At 31.6% G+C, this 27,780-nt stretch overlaps 3 protein-coding genes across 3 annotated transcripts in view; 1 reads left to right on the top strand and 2 right to left on the bottom strand.

Moving 5' to 3' along the window:
• LOC139502861 (fibronectin type 3 and ankyrin repeat domains protein 1-like) overlaps positions 1-27,780 on the top strand; it is a 406,467-nt gene that overhangs the window by 138,671 nt on the left and 240,016 nt on the right. The window lies entirely within an intron of this gene.
• On the bottom strand, positions 9,775-10,824 carry LOC139504430 (uncharacterized). Its single transcript, XM_071294514.1, has one exon. It carries the CDS (start codon positions 10,822-10,824, stop codon positions 9,775-9,777), a length of 1,050 nt encoding a protein of 349 aa, XP_071150615.1.
• The window catches only part of LOC139504429 (putative DMBT1-like protein), a 66,222-nt gene continuing 54,809 nt past the window's right edge, over positions 16,368-27,780 (bottom strand). Inside the window, exons 2-7 of the mRNA XM_071294513.1 lie at positions 24,871-24,990; positions 23,860-23,991; positions 23,086-23,199; positions 19,266-19,456; positions 18,664-18,827; positions 16,368-16,417 (exon numbers count right to left, since the gene is read on the bottom strand). Of these exons, the coding sequence (XP_071150614.1) occupies positions 16,414-16,417; positions 18,664-18,827; positions 19,266-19,456; positions 23,086-23,199; positions 23,860-23,991; positions 24,871-24,990 (725 nt within the window). The 3' untranslated portion in view covers positions 16,368-16,413. The remainder of the gene's footprint in view (positions 16,418-18,663; positions 18,828-19,265; positions 19,457-23,085; positions 23,200-23,859; positions 23,992-24,870; positions 24,991-27,780) is intronic.

Genomic DNA, 27,780 nt, shown 5'->3' with positions numbered 1-27,780 from the left:
TCAAATTATAATCATTAATGCAAACAGTTCATTAAATGAAATTATGGATTTCAAATTTAGTTTGAAATGACAAGAAAACTAGAGTTTAGGTTAAACTACTGATAAATTTATAAAACAGAATACATTTTGTAGTACAAATGTAAAAACTATCATTATTTAATCATGAATGGCAATCACACCTCATCTTCTTTTTTAATACTGAAAATTTACCTGTTTAGTCAATTCCAATTGATGACAAATTAATTTCAAAGTACAGCACAGTCTGGTCACACCCTGTATTAAAGAAAACAGAGAACACATGAATAATTGAAAAACTTGATATGCCAAAATTAAATCAGATCATTTATCCAAACAATCTTGATCAATCAAATAAATGATTAAATATCTATACCTTTTATATTACAAGCTATCTTTTTGACACCTTTTTTTATATATATATTTTCTTATTCATGCTATGATATGATAGAGGATATAAAAAAGGCATTTTTCCTTAAACTATGAATACTTTGTACTTGCTAGCTAGCTACATTTATATAATGTGCACACACTTACAACTATATAGCCTGATACTGGATAATTATAGAGAAATAAATGACACATTTATGAAAAGTGCAATTATGTTTCCTCCACTTTCTCCTGAATGAAAGTTATAGTTATTTTGACAAAGATTTATAAACAATTAAGTTTGTCATACAATATATTTTAACTCTCAATATATTCAGAGTAATGTTTTTCTTTTATTTATACATCAATATTTAAAATTGATTATTGACTTTTCATTTGAAAAATAGTCCCACATTTTTATTTCATTACTATTTTCCATGAAATAAAGTACCAATGAAATAAATACACATTCAGGTTTGTCTAATGATACTTGTCAGTCTGATTACACAATAAATCAGTAAATTTATGTAAATGAAACGTTAGGTGTTGTTTTCTTTTTCTATACAAAAAGGGGGAGGTGTTATCGAATTCCAACTTGACCATGTTTACATATAACAGTATTTAAAAAAAATAAATTTATACATATAAAATGTATCACTAAAATTCAAGCGACTGTGATTTAATTGATATTTTCTGAAATCAAATGGCAATTTATTGTAAGTAAATAAAGAACACTACAAATAACAAATAGTGTTATACATGTATGCCCGAATCCAGATTTGTTTTCGAATTAAAAAACGAATACTTCATAGTGATCACGCGGTCAGATTACAAAATAAACATGGTCAAGTTGGAATTCGATAACACCTCCCCCTTTTTTGTATAGAAAAAGAAAACAACACCTAACGTTTCGCGAATTTAACACATCGTATGAAAACAAACATAACATAAGTCATATTGTACTTACAGTTGGATACTCGAGTCATGTTTTCCGTCAAATCGTATGAAAACCTCATACACAGCTGACACGCACTTGCTTGTTTTGATGCCTTTTCAAGCTTTGAAATGACGTTGAGTGTAAGAATGAATGTGCTGACAACCAATAGAAACGACTACATGACGTCACAATTAGATTGCGATAGAATCGTTGAAAACTTATGGAGAACTGCCTTAACATTACTGCGAAAGAGCTTACATAGAAGACCTTACTAAACAAGCAGCCAAAAAGGGTGAACAGTGGAACATTTACAAGATAACAAGAGAAATCTGTGGTAAATTTCAAAGCAAAAATGATGTCCATATAAAAGACAAAAATTGGAGGCTATTGACAACAGAAGAAGAGCAGACAATAAAGGCAACAGTAGTATACCGCTGTTCAAAACTCGTAAATCTATGGACAAAAAACAAAATCGGGGTAACAAATTAAAACTGAGGGAAACGCATTAAATAAAAGAGGAGAACAACGACACAACATTTAAATGTAACACACACAGAAACGGACTAAGCATTACACAAAATTCGAAAGCCAGATGGGCAGAACACTTTAAAGAAGTACTCAACAGACCAGCTTCAGATAAAGAAGCAATTATAATTGAGGTACTTCAAGATTTGGATATAAATACCAACTTACCAGAAAGACAGGAAATAATAACAGCAATAAAAGCATTAAAATGGAAAATCACGAGGGCAGGACAATCTAAATGCAGAACTTTTGAAAGTCGAGCCAGAACTGCAGCTGAAATTCTTCAATCTCTATTTACTTCAATATGGGAAGGAAAAATAATACCTGACGATTGGACCAAAGACATAATAATAAAGTTAACCAAAAAAGGAGCCCTAAGTGATTGTAACAACTGGCGGGGTATAACTCTATTGTCAATCCCAAGTAAAATCATGGCCAAAATTATCATCCAAAGAATAATAGATGCAGTTGATAAACAGCTAAGAGACGAGTAAAGGTAAAGGGTGCATTGATCAAATATTTGCTTTACGTAACATCATCGAACAATGTACAGAATGGCAAAGACAGCTCTACATCAACTTTGTGGATTTTCAGAAGGCTTTTGACAGTATCAACAGAAAGACCTTTTGGCGAATACTCAGATCGTATGGAATTCCAAAAGAAATAATTGAGCTCATAAGAAATTTCTACAACAATTTAACTTGCAGTGTAGGGCAAAGCAACATCTGGTTTGAGGTAAAAACAGGAGTTAGACAAGGCTGTATGATGTCTGCTCTTCTTTTCAATGTCGTCATTGACTGGGTAATGAGAAAAACAACGGAAGATGCTCCAAGAGGAATAAGATGGAACATTTCATCAACATTTAACTCTTTTATCGCATACCCACCACCATTTACAAGAGAAGACAAACCGCCTAAATACTTTTGCTAGTCAAGTTGGACTTTAAATTAGCCAAACCAAAAACTGAAGTTATGACCCTAAACATCAATAACCCAACTCCTATCCTAGTAGATGGAAAAGATCTCCCCATCACAGAAACGTTTACATACCTAGGACGTACAATAAGAAACGATGGAGGTGCAGGAAATGACATCATGAACAGATTGAACAAAGCCAGGAATATATTTAGATCACTTAACAATGTATGGAAATCATCACAGTACAGTAAGAAGACCAAACTAAAACTGTACCCGAGTTGTGAACTATCTACTCATTTAAATTGATATCAAATGAGTTCACGGTTTCTAAATGTTCTTTACATGCTATGAATTGTGTGTAAGGAAATAGTAAAATGATTAGTATTCATAACCAGATTAAAATCTCCAATTGATAGTTTTATATTTGTTTATTTACGACTTTTCAATGAGGATAATATTAACACAAAACAAACGTATTAAGGAGTAAAATAACTACAAAGAAGTAAAGTAAAGCAATTAACTTAGATGTTATTTGTTTGAAATTTTGTTTAAAATATAAATTTTAAATATAAAAAAAATGTTACTTGAAATATGAATGATTACAAAACAAAACGATAAATCAAATGTGCTGCAAGTTATCATGATTAGGTTTATCCATGTTACCGTTATGACATGAACACTACTACGGATGCCACATATTAAGCAGGATCTGCTCACCCTTCCGGATCACCCCCAGTATTTGGTGGGGTTCGTGTTGCAAAGTCTTTAGTTTTCTTCGTTGGGTCGTGTGGTTAATTATTTGTCCGGTCATCTTTTTTTTCGCACTATAAGTTTGAATGTCCTTTTGGTATCTTTTGTCCCTCTGATATTGAATATCTGTTTTACAGTCAAGAGACGGATATGCTGCAATTGTTGTTACCTAGATCTTGACCTCTTTTCCACAAAAGTGACCTACATAATTTTACTTATGAATTTATTCTTACGTGAGCAGAACCACAGGGTCTGCCTACCATAACGGAGCAAACAAGATCACATGTGTTTTTATTTCAATGGGATTATGTTGCCCTTGCTTCAGTTTTAATTATTGTTTTTTTTTTTGTTCTTTCTGCTTTTAAATATTTCAATTCTTCGTTGTTTATACCGGTAACGGTTTTGGTTATCCACTGCCATGAAAATCGCTTCCATTTAAAAATTTCGTACTTTATCAAGTTTCAAGGTTAGATAATGTATTTGATCGATGTTTTATTAATTTGGTGATGTCGTGCAATGTCTTAGGGCTAAATAATGTGTGATAATCAAATCCTGATAATATAATTGTGTGATTCCTTATCATTTAAAATACTTATCTATATATTGTGAACGACGGGTCTGTTAACACTTCCGACGCACCAGCAGTTTTGGTAGGGTAACTGATTCTTAGTCTTTAAGAGTTGATGTTGTGTTTTGAATACTGATGTCTGCTTCTATGGATTTTCTTTGTTTCACACTGAACAGATTAGTTTGAATGTTTCATAAGTATCTTTTTATACATAGCAATACTGGACACAAAAGAACTGCATACATTTTGTAGTAATCTCGTCCACTGTTTTGATCATTGATAGATGACGCATGTTGGCCTATGGATTTAAAGTTTTGTGTCAGTTTGACTCTGGTGGAGAGTTTTCTAATTGACACTCATCGCCTAATTTCTGTGGCTTTTTTTTAAATGTACCAACCAACTAATTGAATAGACAGGGAAATCGAAGTATTTATTCAATATGTTGAAGAATATATTTGTATTTTTTTTTATGAAGTTTTCTCCTCAATTATTACATGTTTTTCTGTAGGTCTATTATTCTGGCATCGAGATTGCAATATATGTCATAGTCGTTAGTTTTACATCGCTTATGATTTGGCTGATCATACTCGCCTGCAAAGTCAAAGCACGACTATGTGCAAAAAAGACAAGCCCAATTTGTGTTGTAAATAATCGAAGGACGACTGTACGACCAGAAACTTTACGGATGAACTTCAAACTTCAAACCGAGGGTAAAAATACAGGACAGCAAAACATCGCAAATCTGAGAGAAAATTATTGTGAACCCTGGGAAGTTACAAGTAGTGTTTGAACAATAATAAAGTTTACAACAATATGATAGTTGATTGTTCGTCGTGTTCTCGGGATTCCATGACAAAAATTTACCTGAATAAACTTATTAAAGTCAATTTTTATATGTTACTTGAGAAGCAGAAACAATTGACCATTTCGGAGCGCTAGTTCGTTTTGTGGTATTATCTACTCTGCCATGTTGGATTTAGCTATCTCTATTCAAACACACTTACATGAAGCATGTTTTAGTCATGTCAGCTAATTCGATTACACTATTTAAGTTTTAGTACAAAATATACATACGTCGACAAATACTGCTTCTCGGTAACTTTTATTCAACATAATATATCGTGCAGACTTAATGAATAATCTTGTAGTGACCATGATGACATAAGGATGCATATATAAAAAGAGATATGTACTTTAAGGTGGTACCTAACACTACAGGGAGATAACTCTGTAAAATCAGCTAAACGTTTTAATTACGTTGTGTTGTTAAGGGAATATTAAGCTTCTCAATGATCAAAATAAGTGTTTGTCAAACTGCTATATAACCAGTGTAATTTTTCTGATAAAACGGTTGGTTCAAATTTTTATTTTTTTTTTATATTTTTGTCAAAGGGTCAAAGTTAATACTTTGTCAAAATTTCAAAAAAATAAACGAGCCAAATAAATTTTAGTTAAAGTGTTGGGTACGACCTTAAGCGACAAGGCAATATCTAATTCATTGATTACTGTTGATGGTTGTATATAAAAGAAATTCACCCGGACAAAAACTTGTGTTTGGTTAATCAAAACGGATTGATCTCTATTAAAACAATATTCATTTAAAAAGATAAAGCCGTCAAACATATAAAATCAAAACTTGCAAAACCAGAAAACAAGGTGTATATGTATAAACCTGAAATATCAGAGTGTTTGCGGCATAGCTGTACCTTGCATCCTGTTGTCTCTCAGGGCTAAAAGGGTATATAAATCCGCGTGTTTCAAGAAATTGGGTTCAGTTTTCATCTTTTTTTGCTGTTTACAAGACCAGTATGTGTAATTTCTATTCAAACTTTGGTAGAAATTGTGTTTTTCTTACGACAATATGTCTCTTAGTATTTTTATTCTCAATTCATTTCTAAATAATACCGTTGACCTGCAAAATGTGTATTCTTATGAATGCATTAAGGTGAATTTTAATTAATCAAGAATTAATCAAAATAATACAAAAAGCTGGAAAACATTAGTAAAGGATCAAAATGAGCTAAAAGTATTAATAGGTCATGCAGCTTCCTTTCGAGATATTGTGTTTTTTTTAATATGGCGAGGAAAAGCTGACTCGGACTTTTGCCTTATACATGTTATATATGCATTGGTATTATTTTGATCTTAAATCTAAAGAAAGAAAATCAAGAATCTGCTTAAGGAGACTCGAGGGTATAAATATTTCAGAAAAAAAATAAACAATTATTTTTCATTAAAATTTTATTTATTACCTTTATTAGATGTTACTTTATCATGTGGTACAACAATCATTCAAAAATATCAATTCGTGTTGCCCCCAGATGACGTTTAAAATGTATATATCATTCAAAAAGCTAAAAAGTATCTCTCTTTGGTGCAAAATTGCCATTTTTTGGCGTTAACATTAAAATATTTTTTTCAACTCATCGGTGACCTATATTTTTTTTTAATATAATTTACAAATAAGCTGTACTTATACTAAACTATTGTAAAATGAGAGCGATTTCTGTAATTTAGTTCTTTTTTTTTCGATATTACCTTTAATTCTCCTATTAGTTCAACTGAAAAAAGTACCTTTACAAAAATGTATGCTTCTTTCGAAGGCAGATTGTGAGCGTTAATGAACGGTGACCTCATTTTTTTAATTTTATTTTTCTATTAAGTATAAGATAAAGTTGGTTAACAGAAAGATATAGCAAAATCCTATATCAAAAATAAAAATTTGATCTAGAGCCGCGAGCCCCCTTAAATTGGGAAATAACCTTTTATGAACTATCAAATCTTATACGAAAAGACCAAAGCGATATCATATACTTAGCATTACTATGATAGCTTTTGTATATGTGTAATGAACGGAAGTAACCAAGCCATAACTTCATGCCGGGATGATAACCCATATGAGAGGCCTCTCTTGCAAGAAAAAAAGCATAACAGTGCCCCTCGTGCAAGTTACTTCCCGTATTTCCGGTATTGTCTGTTTATTTTCTATTTTGGCGTCATATATTTTTTATTATGACGTCAAAATGTTACGGAACTTTTATAATGTCCAGTAATTACGGACACATTGCGATGCGATGGCTAAATCCAATGATATAGATTTCTAAAATGATGATAGTTTAGTACTTGCTGATGTGGATCAATATATGTATGAATTTACAGGAAGAAACAAATACCATTGACTATTATTAATCATCTCATAGTGCAACATGAAGTACTAAAAATCATAAAACTGTTAACACCTCTATGCTTCCAGCTTCAAATTTTCAATGTTTTAAAATGCCTCTATAGGAAACAGTATCATACAAATATATGAAGGAAGACTTAGTGATGTTATTGTTGGACAATTGTAGTGTATTTGTTAGATTCATATTTTGATTTCTTTATTAAGAATTTGACTGTTTTAGTAATTTATTTTGTTTATTTGCCTTACATAAGATAATTGTTAGAAGTATATGATAAAGCGATTAATACATGGCTTTTTCCATATCGGCCCTGGTATCATCCCTCGACCCATATCAGCACATTGACTACATCTCGGAATGATATTGCGGTCTCGGGATGATATCTGGACCGATATGGAAAAGGCTATGTATTAATCTCTATATAATGCCCCAAACATTTTTCATTATATCGTAGAGAAAAATACCAAGGAGTCCGAAAATATGACACAAATTTCAAAACCTCGCCTAAGTACATCCTAAAGTATTGGATGTAGTTCATAAACAGAATGGTGCATATGTTTACACCTATATCAGTTTTTATAAACCATACTAAATGTCTGTGGTTATTTTCACAGTAAGTATTTTATTGCAAAGGACGAAGGTACATTTATATATCTGAGTTATTTCCCCTTTTACGATTAAAAATATCATCTTAATCTAAAACAAGTGAAGAAAAAAAATGTTAGCATTTATTTAAAAAAAAAAATCTTTGTTAATAAGGAAGAAAAGAAATAATAACAGCAGAGGAAAAACCTGTCATTAGAAGAAACGATTACAATAGCCCGGACAAAATGGAGAACGACCATCAACAAACAGCATTTAAAGACACAGTTCTTGACTTACATGTGATGAAACTACGATATAGCAGAATAAAGAGAAGCTAAAGATACCAATAGGACATTCAAAATCATAAATCGAAAATAAGCTGTCAACGCCATGTCTAAAAAAGAAAAAAAGACAAGCAGATAAATAATAGTAGAAATTACATAGGAAACAACATACATATTAACACGAACCCTACCAAAAACTGGGGGTGATAGCAGGTGCTCCGGAAGAGGAAGCAGATCCAGAACGGTATTCACACTTACCTCACTTGTACATTTCGTCGTCACAAACACGAACATAATGTAAACATTCGGTTGAACGTCTCATTTGGGTAATTTGAGTAAAGTTTATTTGTATCGATCCTTATTTTTTTTTTAATATGATCAATTTGTTTATCAACGTAAATACTATATGGATGTTACAATGGATGTTAGCAAGCTTAAATCCACCTTGGAGATCACTAAGCACCATACACAACGGTAGGTTTTATATTTCCATTTTTGACAAATCACAGTAAACTAACCATAATTTCGGATTAAAAATATTTTATTGCTTTGTTATTTCGCATGCAGTTATACTATTAGGTGCAGTAATTAATCAATCATCGATAATCCTTTAACTATACACGATTTCTTCGTTATTTGTTGGATAGTAACCAGGCAGTAACTATACGCATATGAAACAAATAAAATAAATAATATGATAATCTGATAAGATTCACGGATTACACTGCATTTCCACCTTTATTCTTAATTTTGTATCGAAGATGTTGGACATTGACTTTCTGGTAAAACCTGATCAGTAAGTAATCACATATCGAACACATTATCTTCAATTTAAGTTCTTTTTGGTCTTTATAGTTTTTTTGCAACTTAAATTTTTGCAAAGGTAAAAGATAAAAGAATAAGATTTTTTGAAATTGCATATAATGGTGATACGAAGAACTCGACAATGTTTTATTTTGAGACACAATTGTGTTTTGCTTTGACTTAGAATTATCGATTATTTACTAGTAATCAATTTGATAATATCATTTATTATCTATCGTTTTCCTTAATGGTAGTCAGGAAAACAGATTTATAAGGTGTTTATATTGTATGTAAAAATAAAATGTTCCATAGAAAACTCGGTATATATCTGTGTCTGAACAGTGGTTAATTTAATTTCAACGAAAAAAAAAGAATAAAAAAGACCAAATTTTACCAAGTCAGGAATATGACAGTTGTTGTCCATTCGTTTAATGTGTTTTGTCATTTGATTTTGCCATGTGATTAGGGACTTTCCGATTGAATTTTCCTCGGAGTTTAGTATTTTTGTAATTTTACTTTTTGATAACAGCGGAGTAAAAAAATAAGGCAACAGCTGCAAAGGAGCAAACAGGTAGTTATAATAGCAGTCCTTTCAGACAAACATTGAAGAAAAAATATAACAAAAACAAATCAATAATAATATGTATAATATTGAAATGATAAGTTAGGTATATTAGAACTATATCTATCAGTGGAAACTTGTATTGTAGAAAAGCAGTATGGTTCACGAGTTACATGTATGGTACATGCGATTGTCATGCTTATTGTTTAGAGTGTAAGTTAATAAGAAAATTTGAATTGTATCATAGGTAACAAATACTGCCCGATGTAGTACAGTTCAAGTCGATAAAACAATGATATAGTATGTCTCTGATACAATGATATAGTATGTATCTGATACAATGATATAGTATGTCTCTGATACAATGACATAGTATGTCTCTGATACAATGATATAGTATGTCTCTGATACAATGATATAGTATGTCTCTGATACAATGATATAGTATGTCTCTGATACAATGATATAGTATGTCTCTGATACAATGATATAGTATGTATCTGATACAATGATATAGTATGTCTCTGATACAATGATATAGTATGTCTCTGATACAATGATATAGTATGTCTCTGATACAATGATATAGTATGAGTCTGATACAATGATATAGTATGTATCTGATACAATGATATAGTATGTCTCTGATACAATGATATAGTATGAGTCTGATACAATGATATAGTATGTCTCTGATACAATGATATAGTATGTCTCTGATACAATGATATAGTATGAGTCTGATACCATGATATAGTATGTCTCTGATACAATGATATAGTATGTCTCTGATACAATGATATAGTATGTCTCTGATACAATGATATAGTATGTATCTGATATAATGATATAGTATGTCTCTGATACCATGATATAGTATGTCTCTGATACAATGATATAGTATGTCTCTGATACAATGATATAATATGTCTCTGATACAATGATATAGTATGTCTCTGATACAATGATATAATATGTATCTGATACAATGATATAGTATGTCTCTGATACAATGATATAGTATGTATCTGATACAATGATATAGTATGTCTCTGATACAATGATATAATATGTATCTGATACAATGATATAGTATGTCTCTGATACAATGATATAGTATGTCTCTGATACAATGATATAGTATGTCTCTGATACAATGATATAGTATGTCTCTGATACAATGATATAGTATGTCTCTGATACAATGATATAGTATGTCTCTGATACAATGATATAGTATGTCTCTGATACAATGATATAGTATGTCTCTGATACAATGATATAGTATGTCTCTGATACCATGATATAGTATGTCTCTGATACCATGATATAGTATGTCTCTGATACAATGATATAGTATGTCTCTGATACAATGATATAGTATGTCTCTGATACAATGATATAGTATGTCTCTGATACAATGATATAGTATGTCTCTGATACAATGATATAGTTTGTCTCTGATACAATGATATAGTATGTCTCTGATACAATGATATAGTATGTCTCTGATACAATGATATAGTATGTATCTGATACAATGATATAGTATGTCTCTGATACAATGATATAGTATGTATCTGATACAATGATATAGTATGAGTCTGATACAATGATATAGTATGTATCTGATACAATGATATAGTATGTAGTATGTCTCTGATACAATGATATAGTATGTCTCTGATACAATGATATAGTATGTATCTGATACAATGATATAGTATGTATCTGATACAATGATATAGTATGTATCTGATACAATGATATAGTATGTCTCTGATACAATGATATAGTATGTATCTGATACAATGATATAGTATGTATCTGATACAATGATATAATATGTATCTGATACAATGATATAGTATGTCTCTGATACAATGATATAGTATGTATCTGATACAATGATATAGTATGTAGTATGTCTCTGATACAATGATATAGTATGTCTCTGATACAATGATATAGTATGTCTCTGATACAATGATATAGTATGTCTCTGATACAATGATATAATATGTATCTGATACAATGATATAGTATGTCTCTGATACAATGATATAATATGTATCTGATACCATGATATAGTATGTCTCTGATACAATGATATAGTATTGTAGATCATTGTACGTTTTTTAATATAGATTTTTTTAAGACAAAAATCAATTGTTTGCACTATTAATTTGAGTAGAATGTGTCCTAGTGCTTGTTAAGTGTATGGCCTTGTATTTTTTCAGTTAGGGGTTTGTCTGGTGAAAGAGCTGTACACGGATTCCATCATTTTGATGTTTTATTGTGTTTTGTTGTTTATTCCTGCCCCCAATCTATCTTTTTGAGGTCCCTTAGATTTAACCATGCTATATCGGTATGTTCATTGTTGAAGGCCAAACAGTGACATAAAGTTGTTAACGTCTATGACATTTAGTCTCTGCAATGGTAATTATACCACAACTTCTTACTTGTATAATCTATGATAGATGATGACAAATCACATTTCGAAATTTCAGACTAAGATAACATTCAACGAATTAGAAGACACATTTTACGTCATTATTCAATGTTTAAGTACTGAAGAAATATATCTACTTTTGCCAATAAGTTATTTATTTCGCCGAGAAGCAGAATAGAACAGATGGAACAGAAACAAGGACGATAATATACAAGTTGATGCAATTGAACCGAAATGAACGTTTTAATTAGGGATAAACATACGATACGGTGTTGGTTAAGCCAATCAAATACACGCATTTGTTCGTATCACTGTATTACTCCCAGTAGTGTGATATATGAAATATCTCTTCATATAAGAAATAGATTACAAACTAAAACCATAATCTAATTGTGAATATCATTTTACTCGATATATACATGATTTACTTATCAGACAAATAACTTTAACTTTAAGAACAAAAATGCATATACATGTATATAGATACGTATGATCATTTACGACTTTCTTTGGTTTGCAGTGTATTCTTTTCTACAAGATTGACATGTCATATACATTTTGTATGATATAGATACCTGATAGATATACAAAACAGGTTTAGAAGTAGTTAATAAAGGTACCAGGATGACAATTTGATACGCCAGACGCGCATTTCATCTAGATAAGACTCATCAATGACGCTCAGATAAAAAAAAAATAGTTAGAAAGTTGAAGAGCATTATGGACCCAACATTTCCAAAAAGTTGTGCCAAATACGGCAAAGGTGATCTATGCCTAGGATAATAGAATCCGTAGCATTTAGAATAATTCATACTTTTGTAAACAGTTAATTTATTAAAAAAAAATGGACCATAAAATTCATATACATGTCAACACCGAAGTGCTGACGAAAGGGCTGGTGATACCCTCGGGGACGAAACGTCCACCAGCAGTGGTTCGACCCATGCAGTGATGTAAAGAGTTGTACGCCAGACGCGCCATTCGTCAACATAATTCATGCATGGTCAACTAAATGTATCCTTCGTATTGTCCAGCTTGTTTCTGTCTAATTAAGGTTTCCTGACATCTTGAGTTATTCATAAAAGAAAGAGTCAAAAAATCAATCAGCAAAAACTGGTACAAATATTATGAATCAAGATGTTTCCAACTAATTTTTCTGATTTATAATGTATTCCTATCAACTGCTTTATATAGTATAAACTGTAAATATAAAAAAGAAGATGTGGTATGATTGCCAATGAGGCAACTGTCCACAAGATACCAAAATGACACAGGCATTAACAAATATAGGTCACCGTACGGCCTTCAACAATGAGCAAAGCCCATACCGCATAGTCAGCTATAAAAGGCCCCGATATGACAATGTAAAACAATTCAAAAGAGAAAACTAACGGACTCATTTATATAAAAAAAATGAACGAAAAACAAATATTTAACACATGAACAAACGACAACCACTGAATTACAGGCTCCTGACTTGGGACATGCACATACATAAGTTATGTGGCGGGGTTAAACATGTTAGCGGGATCCCAACCCTCCCCTAACCTGGGACAGTGGTATAACAGTACAACACTACTGACCCATTATATGTGTTGGGTTTGCGCCTGCAAACATGTTAAACCTCGCCACATTCCTTATATCTCACCACGGCAGGAGGCTGTGGTTAAATGGTAATCGTTAATTGCTACTTTTCATGTATTGGTTTGTAAAATGTGTTGTACCGTTGCAATTTTTTTTTGGCAGGTATGATGAGGGAAGGTGTGTTGTTGGTGTTTTAAAATTTGTGTATTACCGCTTCATCATATATGTGCCTGTCCTAAAAAAAGGGGGGGACGAAAGATACCAGAGGGAGAGTCAAACTCATAAATCGAAAATAAACTGACAACGCCATGGCTAAAAACGATCATGAGCATGTAGCCCAGTGTTTGTCATTGGTTTATATCTGTTATATTTATTTTCGTAAATTGTTTTGTTACAAGTCAAGCCGTTAGTTTTCTTAATTTAATTGATTTTTTTTTTCATGTTCGGGCCGTTTAAATGCTAAACAACCTATCCAGTTCTACCACTGATTTTCATTTTTTGTGAAGGTATTTTTTGATTTTAGGACCAAAATTTTGTCAAAGAAAAATTGGTGGTCGCAGATTTAGTTTTGTTACATTATCAACCTCAGATATTTCCTTATTATAAACATGAAATTTGCTTGTTATTGGAAGTTTTGAATAAAACCCCTTATATCAAACCTACAAGGATAATTCGTGTTTCTCGTTAAACACTAGATCTGTATCTATCAGTTAATGATTTATTAGTTTTTGATTATGATTGATTTGATCTTAATAGATATAATGTATTTCATTCCCGCAAAAGCAACATAGCGTAAGAATGAAAAACGTTTCCAGTATTATAATTATTTACCAGTGTTTTACTCATAAAAATTTCAAGATGGAAAGTATTTTGTGTAAATAGAAAAAAGTATATGTCACCGACCTTCCAAAAAAGTTATTAGCTATTTATATGTTTTTTTCTCGTTCGTTTTTTAGAAGAGTTGTCTTTCATCAATTAGACCATTGAATAGCATAATGAATTTTTTGAAGCTGGTGCACTATTTGAAACAAAAATCGCAAATTAGACGTTTAAAATAAACGTTTAAATTTTCAAGAATAACAACTATACACACCTACTTTATAGACCTCCCTTAGGTATCATTAGCAGATCTCATAATATTGTTGCCGTAAAAAACATAGGCTTCAGATACGCCTTCCGTCGGAATAAAAAATGTTCGAAATAAACGTTTACTCCGCTTTAGAAAGGAAGGTGTGTTTTTGCACTCTCCGTGTCATTACCAAAATCAGAAAATCAAAAGTAAAATCAAAATATGACATCGGCTTACTTATAGAAATTTAAGACATAAGATTATGTGGTATTAGTGCCAAATAGACAATTATCCATCCAAGTCACAATTTGTAAACAGTCAACCATTAAAGGTCAAAGTATGGCCTGCAATACAGAAATCTGGCTCACATCAAACAGCATGATATAAAGGGCCCCTAAAATAACCAATGTTAAACCATTAAAAAAAAAACAAAGGTCTAATCTTTATACAAAACGAGAAACAACAAACTTTTATGAAAAACATTTGACTCTCTCTATAGGTGAACATTTTTGTTCGCGTCACGCTTTAGCGCATTTGTCTTACTATTGATTCGTCACTGTTTTGCTGAAAGACAGACAGAAGCACAGACGGACATCTTTGTACGATTGTGTGTCTCGACTAAGATCAGCATAAAAATAATCTCATCTAGTTTGTTGATTCATTATTTCGGAATATTTAAAATATAAGGGAATTGAAATAATAGTGTTATATAGAAGAGGGACGAAAGATACCAGAGGGACAGTCAAACTCAAAATCGAAAATAAACTGACAACGCCTGGCTCAAAATTAAAGAAGGCAACCGACTAACAATAAAACACATGACACAACATAGAAAACTAAAGAATAAGCAACACGAACCCCACCAAAAACTAGGGGTGATCTCAGGTGCTGCGGAAGGGTAAGCAGATCCTGCTCCACATGTAGCACCCGTCGTGTTGCTTATGTTATAACAAATCCGGTAAATAGTCAAATTCGGTAGGTCACATTTGTGAAAGGGAAGAGAATTGCAGTTACGACGTAAGGAACATATCTGATTTAATTTGTGAAACGGTTATTCCATAACGGTCAAGTGTATGTAAAACTGTAAACATGAATTTTAACTATTGTAAAATTATATCCCCGTTATTACTTTTTCACGAGTTAGGAATTAATGAAACAGAGAAGTAGGATACAAATAAGTTTTTGATTAAAAAAATTGGTTAATATATCAAGAATTTTCTTTTAAACTCTTTCAACAAAACAGTGACGAAGGAATAAATTGAATAGAGTGCTCAAGCGAACTTCTGAGAGTGACGCGAACAAAAAAAAGACAACAAAAAAAACATCCAGTCTTACACAGTGAGCCGAATATGTTTCACTGTTATGAGATCTTAGATTATATAATTGGTTGATATGACAATATTTAGAATCAATCCGCAAAAACTGTGAAATCACACATCACAGATTTAAAACAAAACTGACCAAACGATGTGGGTTATGGTCTTTTTTTACAGCTGACATAATCAAATGTAAGACTTGATCTTTCAATACGGTTTCTCTCTTGGCTCTCGCGCTTATAAAACATATTCGACTTTTTTGTAAGTTTGGACGTATTCTATGATCGAAAACTAAATAGATTGATTTACGACCTAAAAACATCACTATGAGTCTTTTTTTACTATCATCATTTTACACGTAGGGATGATTGTTCCAAACAAATGTTTCAACTATTGATAATGAATTAGAAAAATGAAGTATTTTGCAGGTAACATATTTTATTATCAACTCCTTTCTGATATTTTTTCCACTTTGTGCATGTCATGTAGGCAAATCATCTGCAAAAGAAACATGAATTGAAATTAAAATGAATATCATTCATAAATGATAATAATAAATAACATGTATTCTTGATAACGATCGATACTCCATAACAGAATTACATTTGCATAAACAATCATATTTAATACGCTTGATAAATAGTGAATTAGACGATGTAGATATCAAATTTATCATTTTGATAGTTATACACAATTTCTACATACCGTTAGTAATAATACACTTTAATCATTGTTGTTATTTAAATAATTGCTTGTAATTTCGAATGTAGTATGTTGTGTCTTACGTTTAACATGTTGCAAAGAGAACACACATGATTTCCTACTGTCCAAATTAAATGTCAATTTTTTCACTGTTTGATAGTAAAAACAATCAATTTTATGAAAACTGTGTTCATTCATTGTGTATTAATAACATGATAAGTCCCTCCATGTAAAGGTATTGAAACAGACTGCTTTTTCATATTTAGTTGAGCTCTTTCTTATACATGCATATAATCTCAAAATAGATACCAGAATTACATTTTGTATTTATGCCAGACACGAGTGTCGCTAACAAAAGACTCATCACTGACGCTCGAATCCCAAAACGTGTTTAAAGAAAAAAGAAGTTGAAGAGCATTGAGGTAAAAAAATTCTAAACTTTTTGCCAAATACTGCTAAGTATTGAATGCAGTACAACTGTATGATGCATACCATGCAATACAGTTGTACTTTATTTTACATTCTGTACTGCATCTGTTTACCCTTATCTATTCTATTCACAAATGGGTGCGTACTCATTGCATACGAAACCGTTATTTTTAACAGCAACTCTTCAAACATAGTAATATATTATATTCTTTGCTTCAATCAGAAATTGATTATCATTTTACGTTAACATAAATGGTATGGCAGTTTATATAATACTCTGTTGTAAGAATGATTAATAATATAAAAGAGACTTGAAGTTTATATAGGCGACCACTTCAGTCAATATCTTGACTTCATATGATTTGGTATAATCATAACGGCAAACTTTCCGAAATTTGTTTTTGCAAGTTTTCCTGCATTCATAGAAATTATTTATCTTGATTAGAACCTCCTTAACTTGATGTGTATCTCAATTTTATAGGATACTCAATCGTTGACACAATCTACAATTACATCAAGAACCCATGTATCCCTTATTGATTGCTCTGGTTTGTATAACCCATGTTTCCCGTATTGATTGCTCTGGTTTGTATAACCCATGTATCCCTTATCGATTGCTCTGGTTTGAATAACCCATGTATACCTTATTGATTGCTCTGGTTTGAATAACCCATGTATCCCTTATTGATTGCTCTGGTTTGTATTGCTCAATCTGCTTCTTCCTGATTTCATAAAACTTTTTGTAATGAACAAAAATATCGATCATCTGATAAGCTGTTACTTTCACTAAGTGATAGGTTTTACTGTAATCAGACTGGAAGTAAACTCCACATTTGTTTTTATTAGGGTAGGGGTTCACTGTTTCACTTACTTATAGGTTTTACTGTAATCAGACTTGAAGTAAACTCCACATCTGTTTTAGGGTTAAGGTAGAGGTTCACTGTTTTACCTACAGATAGGTTTTACTGTAATCAGACTTGAAATAAACTCAACATTTGTTTTAGGGTTAGGGTAGGGGTTCACTGTTTCACTTACTTATAGGTTTTACTGTAATCAGACTTGAAGTAAACTTCACATCTGTTTTAGGGTTAAGGTAGAGGTTCACTGGTTTACCTACTGATAGGTTTTACTGTAATCAGACTTGAAATAAACTCAACATTTGTTTTAGGGTTAGGGTAGGGGTTCACTGTTTCACTCACTTATAGTTTTTACTGTAATCAGACTTGAAGTAAACTCCACATCTGTTTTAGGGTTAAGGTAGAGGTTCACTGTTTTACCTACTTATAGGTTTTACTGTAATCAGACTTGAAGTAAACTCCACATTTGTTTTAGGGTTAGGGTAGGGGTTCACTGTTTCAATTACTTATAGGTTTTACTGTAATCAGACTTGAAGTAAACTCCACATCTATTTTAGGGTTAAGGTAGAGGTTCACTGTTTTACCTACTTATAGGTTTTACTGTAATCAGACTGGAAATAAACTTAACATTTGTTTTGGGGTTAGTGTAGGGGTTCACTGTTTTACTTACTGATAGGTTTTACTGTTATAAGACTTGAAGTAAACTTCACTTTTGTTTTAGGGTAAGGGTAAGGGTTTACTGTAAATTTCACTTACCGTAGTGATTTATAAATGGCACTGAACCCCGAAAAGACTTTAGAACTATCTGACCTGAAGACAATTATCATTTTGTTGGAAGTCGAATTAAATACTATTCCTTCAAAGGGTCCATTAGATAATGTGGCCAGTAATGTATCTGTGCTAATTACACCATCATAAACCTACACAAAAACATGTATTCTAAATTTATTAGTGTGTTTCAATATCACATTGCAATGACACCACTTAATGAACAAGATCTGCTATACATCCTTTCTAAATCATCTGAGATCATCCGAGCAATTGTTATGGTTGTCGTTGCTTTTACGGTATTTGCTATGCAAGGTTTTGTACACTTATATTTTATCGGATTTCACTCTTTTGATGATAATCTTAGAAAAATAACTTAATTTTCTTGACCATGTATTTTGATTTTGATTTTGATTTTCTGTCTCTATTGGTATAAAACAAAATTTAAAGAAAAAAAAAATCGACAAAAAGAAGTAGGTTTTCTATCAATGTTAAAAATTCTCAAACCAATATTACTACAATAATATAGTTTACAAAGCATGCACTATATTTTAAATCAATTAAATATATATCTATATATATATATATACCTTAACGAAGTCAACCGCACCGGTAAATTCATATTCTGTCTCGACGTGAAAGAAAGTAAAGTTCAGCATTATTTTTGAATCTGCCTCAACTGTTATGTTAAAATAACAACGCTGATCAGTGCAGTAATCTGATGGATAATTCGGAGAGGTAAACCTTCCCTCCGGTCCATTAAATATCCCGTCACATGTAGCTGTCGTAGAAAAAATCAAATGTTTATTAATAGAAGTCTGGTATCAACATAGATGAATGTTTTAAAAGATAAGGGACTACTGTTTATCGTATTTAAAAACCTGTGAACCACCTGGGTAATCGTTCCATTTTTATGAAAATCGAAACGTTGAAAATCTAAAAGTTGAATACTATACTTTAAATGTGCAACGCTGATACCTTTTCCTATTAAAAAAAAAAATATTTAAAAACAGATGAACGTGTTTTTGTTGCACTTACCAATTGCGTCCATATGGTTCTCGTTTCTTGGAGCCGAGTATATTTGTGTATATGTTCCGGACCATATGAGTATCTGGACCATACGCGTATGGTCATGACCATATGGGTATATACTCATATGGTCCGACCATACGCGTATGGTCGGACCGTACGCGTATGGTCGGGGTAATCAACACGTATACTTTTAAACTCTTCATTTGGTGTGACCCTTCTGGTTGTTACGTCACTAAAATGTAATTTTATTATATATTAAAACAACTTATTAAAAAAAAACCCAGTTTCACACAGTTAATAATACTTACTATTTGTAAGTACAATTATAAGAAGATGTTAAAATCAAATGAACATATTGTTAAAGGAATATTATTGTTTAAAGTAGGTTACATCACCGGCAAGGATCATGATATTTATTTAAAGATCATGATATTTTTTAAGACATTTTTGATAAGTAAAATATTAAAAGTGTATGTTTCTTTATTTTTTTCTATTCTTTGTTTCTATACTTCTATTATAATCTTAATTATAAGACCGGTAAAATAGCATTTAAGAGATATGAAATAGCCACTGCCTTTATTTGATTTGATCTTTAATATTCATTTTACGATATTGGAGATCTAGAGTTGGACATTTTCGATCTAAAACAAGCAATCGCAGAAAAGCTACATGTATGGTACCGTGTGAAGGTCATTCGAAATATACAAAAGTATACACGAATACAATTAGCGATGAAAACTAAGATCAACTGACTGTGGCATCAATATTTAATGTTTATGTAGCTTTTGAAATGTAAAACTAATACTTTTTTTTGTAAACACATTTGTTTCTAAGATAAAGTTTATTGCTCTATTTCTATTGTATTTTTGAAAAAAATACCTATATGGTCCAAATACTCATATGGTCCGGCCCGTTAATAACCAAACGAGTATAATACTCATATGGTCCGACCATACGCGTATGGTCGGACCATATGAGTATACGCATATGGTCATGGCCATACGCGTATGGTCCAAATACTCATATGGTCCGGAACATATACACTATTTATAATAGTCATAATAAGCAATGAGATATGAGGAAATAATTTTTTTTTTATAGAAATATTGTTCAACTCTTCGTTATTGTTTCACATAAATTTAAACAATGTAATACAAACTTGTTTCGAACAAAGGCAACAGTATTATACCGCTGTTCAAAACTCATAAATCGATAGAAAAAACAAATCCGGGTTACAAACTTAAACTGAGGGAAACACATTAAATATAAGAGGAGAACAACAGAAACACAATATGCAAGTGTAACGCACACAGAAAACAACTAAGCATTAGACAATATCCGAATATAACATTAAAACTAAATACATGAATTTGGGATAGAAAAGTACCGTGGCACGTCTTATAGCAACGTGAAATCATATTCAAAGATAAGAGGAAACAAACGACACAACAGAAACACATCATTAAAATGTAACACACATTGAAACAAACTATAATATAACAATGGCCATTTTCCTGACTTGGTACAGGACATTCTTTAAAGAAAAAAATGGTGGATTGAACCTGGTTTTGTGGCATGCCAGTGACGCTCAGATGAAAAAAGTTCGAAAGCCAAAACAAGTACAAAGTTGAACAGCACTGAGGCCCATTACGACTAGGGTTTTCTTCTTGGGATTAGAACATCCTTATTATATAGTATAATTTATACTTTTGCAAACAGTAAAATTAACTATCTAGAGAATAAAAACGTATACAATACATAAACCAACATAATCCAGCACAAAAAACACACCCAAGTTAGGCAAAGCCTCAACGCACAAAGTGACGTCACATTTGAAATGGTAAAAAAGCACACAGAATGACGTCACATTTGAAACAATAAACAGCACACCAAGTGACGACACATTTAAATGACTAACACTATTTCTCAAAAATAAGACAGCATTAGGATTGATTCATGATTATATTTGTAATACTAATATTACATTTAATAACAATTAAAATTGCAATACTTATTTATATCAAAATGAGGTAACAATTAGACAATTAACTATATTATATAGCTATGTCGGAGCTTATTCTGAATCAAACTGCAAACCAAATCCATCGTATACATTACGTTAAACCAAACCAAAACCTAATAAATGAAGGCAGCGATTTATTTTCTTTACGATAACACATGAATATAACAGAAAAAACGTCAAGACATTCGACAACATCCGATTAGAATTACAAATATAACATCAAACTAAATACATGAATTTGGAATAGACGGTATGTTAATGCTGAGAAATGGAAAATTGATAATTGGGAAGTCGAAATCGTCAAGTTTATCATAGATTTTCGTGTGAAGTCGTCCATCTGCGTCAATAATGAGGAAAGGATCAAGGTATGAAGCAGTCCTTCTAGTATCAGTAGTATCCTTAATTTCAAGTTCACTGGGATATATGGGATGTAAGTATTGGCTGAAATATGGGTTCTTTAATGATAGAACATCATCAATATATCGGAAAGTAAAATTAAAGAATTTCACAAGATGCTTTTTCTTTTTGTCTTTTAGAAGGCTCTGAATAAATTCTGCTTTATACGAGCGAGTACAAAAACAACTTGGCCAGAAGGGGTGCACACTTAGTACCCATTGGAATACCGACTGCCTGTTGAAAAATAAATCCTCCAAACTCAACAAATATATTGTCGATCAAAAAGTCAAGCATTTTAATTATATCATTTTCAGAGAAGAGATTTAACAATGATAATGGCTTTTTTTCTAGACGGTAAGTTTTTATTAATAAATGAAGCACTAGTGCACAGAGAGAACCCATCAACCGTAACACATGCGGGTTTGAAATTACGACCTCAGAAATGAGAGACAATATATGTTTGATTCTTACTCGATTTATATTTTTTCCTGATCTGTTGATATTTTTTATTTAATCGAAATTTTGTTCGTTTAATATCAGTTATACACTGGTCAGAATTTGATTATGACGTCCAATGTTCTTGCTCTATTTTGAAATTTTGATTTTGACGTCATAAAAAAGGACAACAATTCATGATGATGTTACATAGTAAGAACATATCTTTTTGTATGAAGTTCGAAAGAAGGAGTAAGATTTTTTCATACCGTCTACAAATCATTAGAGAAACAGATTCCGCCACCAAACCTCGTGCAATACGATATGTATCCACTGACGACAGTTAGATTTTACTGTTTAGAACGCTCGTCGAAAATCGCTTTTAAATCAAAAGTTGTATCTGTCTTGAGTAGATACATACCTTACCACATTCGATGCAACGGTAGACTCTATATGTATACAAAATGTTAAGTGATGATCAAATGTATAGTGTATTTTAGATTATTATTAATACGAGAACTTACGACAACAGGGCTTACAACAAGTATCACTTCCGGAACAATTTCCAGCGCTATCCTGATACTCATTATAGTTTTCACAGGATAAAACAGGACTTTTACAGTTGCAATCTACTTTAGCTGTAAATAATATAAACTGTGTTTTTATTTTTTTTAATTAACGTGTCTCTGTGTTGTTATTTTTGTCTATCTTTTCACTAACTATAAGGCAACAGCAGAATTCAAAATTCATCAATTGATTGAGAAAAAAATCAAATCCAGGTTACTAGGTCAAAATAAGGGAAACACATCAGATATAACTGCGACAAAACAGGAACACAACACTAAAATGTAACACACTCAAAAATGAACTATGATATAACAGTAAACATTTTCCTGAATGGGATCAGGATATTTAACCTGGTTTTCGGCTAGCCAAACTTGCCGCTTGGTTTAAATAGCAATCATATATGCTCTGTGTTAAAGGCCGTACCTTGACCTTTAATGATTTTCTTTAATAAATTGTTACTTGGATGTAGAGTTGTCTCATTGGCACTCATACCATATCTTCCTACGTCTATCTTTTAGCAGTAACAATCCTGAAATGTTCTGATCATTTCTTATTAAAAAAGGTAAACAAATCGTCCAAACACAAATAGTATTTGTGACACACATTTTACTTACCTAAATGTATATACTATGGAAGTGACATGATAATTACATTTACTGGCACATTGCTTGTTTCAAAAAAGTAAAAGCGATCTACTATACTATACAACAGGTAAGATATTTTTTACATACCAACGCATGCAGGCGGCTCACAACATCTGTTTGTATTGCAAAAAGGGCCTATGCCTGTATCTTGTTCATTAACATCACACACAGGTTTAATATCTCCGTTTTTAGCTTTACACTGAGCATACTGAAGCGTGTCTTAGAATGGATGAGAAAGACAAGACAATGATTATAATATAATATAAATGAGTTGCACTTGTTTTAGGATTTATCGCAAAGAAAAGTATCATTACAAATATCTAACATTTAGTCTTCATGAACTTTTTTTTTTGACATTTAAACCTAAGAATAATGTTAGTCTAATTTAATCTTAAAAACACATCTGCGTTTGCTTTTATTTTCTTGTAAAAAATCTAAGTTATTTTCATTTATTTTAGAAAATTACCAATTGTACAAATTCCTGACCATTATTGTTACTTCAAGATAAAATGTTTATAAATTAAACGATGTTTTGGGCAGACGTATATTACAAAGCATGCATCCAAATGATAAAAAAAAACTAATATTCCATAACAAAAGACAGATTTTCATGAAATAAATAAAATGTTGATATCTGTGAAGTTTTAGAAATTGCAAAGAAATGGTAGAGCCATTAACGATGTAAAGGTCGTCAATAAACACCAAATAATCTAAATAAAAAAGTCTTAGTTTCTGTTGAACAATAAAGTACGACCAAAAAATATTATGAACAGTGGATTTTTTCATTACTGATGGTACCAATGTTAATTAATGAAGGTAAATATACGTTGGCCTTAATCTGATCTCTATATTTGACGTGTTGTTGAATAAGTTTTTTTATGATTTTGCCAAAGTCTGCATACCACTTATAGAAAAGGAGTAATTCGTTCGACATTTCGCACTGTATCACTTAGTCTACAAAAACTGTTTTTCGTTTCAATCAACAAATCACAATCAATCAACAGTAATATGTATACGCGGTTTTCATACCATAACATGTAGGCGGCAAGAAACTTATATCACTATTGCAACATAAATCTGTGTAACATCTGTACATACCATTACATGTAGGCGGCTGGCAACATCTATTACTATTGCGGCAACATGGACCTGTGTCTTCTTCATCTACAGCACACGTTTGTTTACATATTCCACCTTCAGCTTTGCATTGACGTGTATCTAGATATGCAATTGATACAAATATTATTTCTATTTTTTTATAATCCCTGATTTAATCTTAGAAAATATAGGAAAACCAGTGTTATTCTTAATTGTAAACTGTGTCTACATTCCTGCTGGTTAACTGTTAGTTATAACACAATGTGACTTTTAACTTATTATGTCTTTTAGTTTTGTTCACCAATAATGGTCAATATAATGAATTTATGAGTGACTGTTATGAAAGCAAAAGGTTAAATAAGCAATAAATCCAAGTTAAATCGATCATGTTTTACTGTTTCAAATCAGGAATATGACAGTTGATATCCATTCGTTTGATGTTTTTGATGTTTTCTTTTTAATATTTCCTGAACGACTTTTCTTCAAAAATTTGATCCTGTCAATCTATAATTTTTATCGTTTATTTATTGGTCAGTTTTATAGCTTTTGATATGCGCAATAAGACCAAACAGAAATTAATTGATTTTAGAAAAACGAAAACTATATATTAGAAAATATATTCTTTTACTGACTATTTAAAATTGAAAAAATCAAGTACGCCTGACTAATTATTATCATAGGTTGTTAAATAACAGACCAAACTAAACAAATTCGTATAAAATTAGATCGAAAAATACGTATCTAAATGCTGTCATTTGTATTCAAAACCAGACTGTAATCAACTCGAATAAACGAAAACTAAAAAAGAGTTAAACTTTATTTTACATAGTACATGATTGTACTTTGATTCTGCATTAGTGTATAAAACCACATCACAAATTTGAAAAAAAATAAGACAACAGAAAATTCTTGTCCCTAGTTTACAAAAAAATAATATATTTTCAAATAACGATAAAGAATCTTACTTTTAACTTAATGAATTGTCACTGCTGCAGCACAAACAATGAAAATGACAAGTACAAATACAAATTGCATCTTGATGTTCGACTCAGAACATGTAAATTGTAAGTTATGTATTAATGAATGTATATATATATATATATATATATATATGTATATGTAGTATTGAGGGCGGATTTGTCCTGTTATAAACGAACACGTTTTACCACGTTGGAGGCTCCCATCGGGTACCCCCCTCAGGTCGCAAGGTCGCTTTTAAATTCGTCGAGAGGTCGTTTTTAAGGGAAATGTACAGGTCGCAGGTCGTTTTTCTCAACACAGAGGACGGAAGTCGGTCGGAGGTCGTTTTTTTTCCAAATTTTACAGGTTGCAGGTCGTTTTTAGAAGGCCCTCAGGTCGGAAGTCTCCTCTAAAAAGCCCAGAGGTCGCAGGTCGTTTTTGACCCTGGGGGAGCCTCACGTTGAAAGCTATATTTTGATACATTAGTTCAATATGTTGCATCTGTAGAGAAAAAGGAACCACAAATTTGTATTCAGACATTTTTAAAGATTGCTATAGAATTACTAATCGAAGAATTCAAATAGAGAAAAATATTCAACGAGTGACCGAACAACACATTAATTAACGAATGCGCGTAGCGCATGAGTTAATTATCAGTGTTGTTCGGTCACGAGTTGAATATTTTTCGATATTTGAAATCTTTAATTAGTTATTCACTTTATTACATTGGCCAAAGGAATTTTTTTAAGAAATTAATTTTAAACATGTAAGGCAATACATCTTTTTTTCGACGCATTTGTAATTTGTTTTGATCACCCGTTATCGACGTCTTGAGAACGCTTATTGTTGTATGACGTCAGAGAGTGAAATAACCACGATTATTTCAAATGGGAAATTATCGGTTTTCATTTTACTGGGAAATCAATGTAATTCATTGCAACAATTTAATGATAAAGTTTAATCAACTATAAAAATTGCAATGCACCGGAAGACACTTAGATGTGCACTCTTACAGGATATGTTCATTACGTCGTAACTGCAATCCCCTTCTCTTTCGTAAATATGACATACCGAATTATACTATTTACCGGATTTGTTATCTTATAAGCAACACGACGGGTGCCACATGTGGAGCAGGATCTGCATACCCTTCCGGAGCACCTGAGATCACCCCTGGTTTTTGGTGGGGTTCGTGGTATTTATTATTTAGTTGTCTATGTTGTGCCATGTGTACTATTGTTTGTCTGTTTGTCCTTTTCATTTTTAGCCATGGCGTTGTCTGTTTATTCTCGATTTATGAGTTTGACTGTCCCTCTGATTTTTTGCGTCCCTCTGTTACAGCTATACGTAAGTGCATTACATAATGTATTAATTAATTATCTGATCATTCTGTTCGTCTTAGATTCGTTCAACAAGGAAAATTCATAAATGGACTGTTGTATTGGTCAAATAATCAATAAAACTATAAGTTTTAAACAATCTAAGGTAATCTATTCCTGGGACAAATGTGGGATAAGAAAATCTTTAGTTTGTCGAAAAATTCAAAGTTTTGTAACAGGAAATTTATAAAAATTACCAAATAATAAATTGTTCAAATTCGTGTATATTAAGTAAATGTATTGTAATTAACTACTTTGGGAGCGTCAAACACTGCATATACTACTTTGCCTCATATTCTCTTTAAGCAAAAATCACACACCTAAATTAAGTGGGCATTAAAAAAAGCTACAATGTGATTACATATGTTTAAAATATTCATGTCATTTTAAGTAGTAGTAACAAAGAACTCTGTCAATTGGTTTTGATACTATAACTGCCCTTGATTTTTTACTAGATAACATTTGTGTTCGCTTCGGAGATTCCATATATCATCAAGTTATCAGAATTCAAATAAGGGTCTAACTGTGTACGAGTTAATGCGGGCCTGTTTGTTTTTGTATTGCTATGAGT

The sequence above is a fragment of the Mytilus edulis genome, chromosome 14 (genome assembly GCF_963676685.1).
Source record: "Mytilus edulis chromosome 14, xbMytEdul2.2, whole genome shotgun sequence".
Taxonomy (NCBI): domain Eukaryota; kingdom Metazoa; phylum Mollusca; class Bivalvia; order Mytilida; family Mytilidae; genus Mytilus; species Mytilus edulis.
Note: the sequence above shows the minus strand (reverse complement) of the source record. Positions and strands in the feature narration are given on the sequence as shown.

What these genes read in the sequence shown, in the direction of transcription:
- LOC139504430 (XM_071294514.1), bottom strand. Translation starts at nt 10,824, where the DNA reads ATGGTATCAGAGACATACTATATCATGGTATCAGAGACATACTATATC.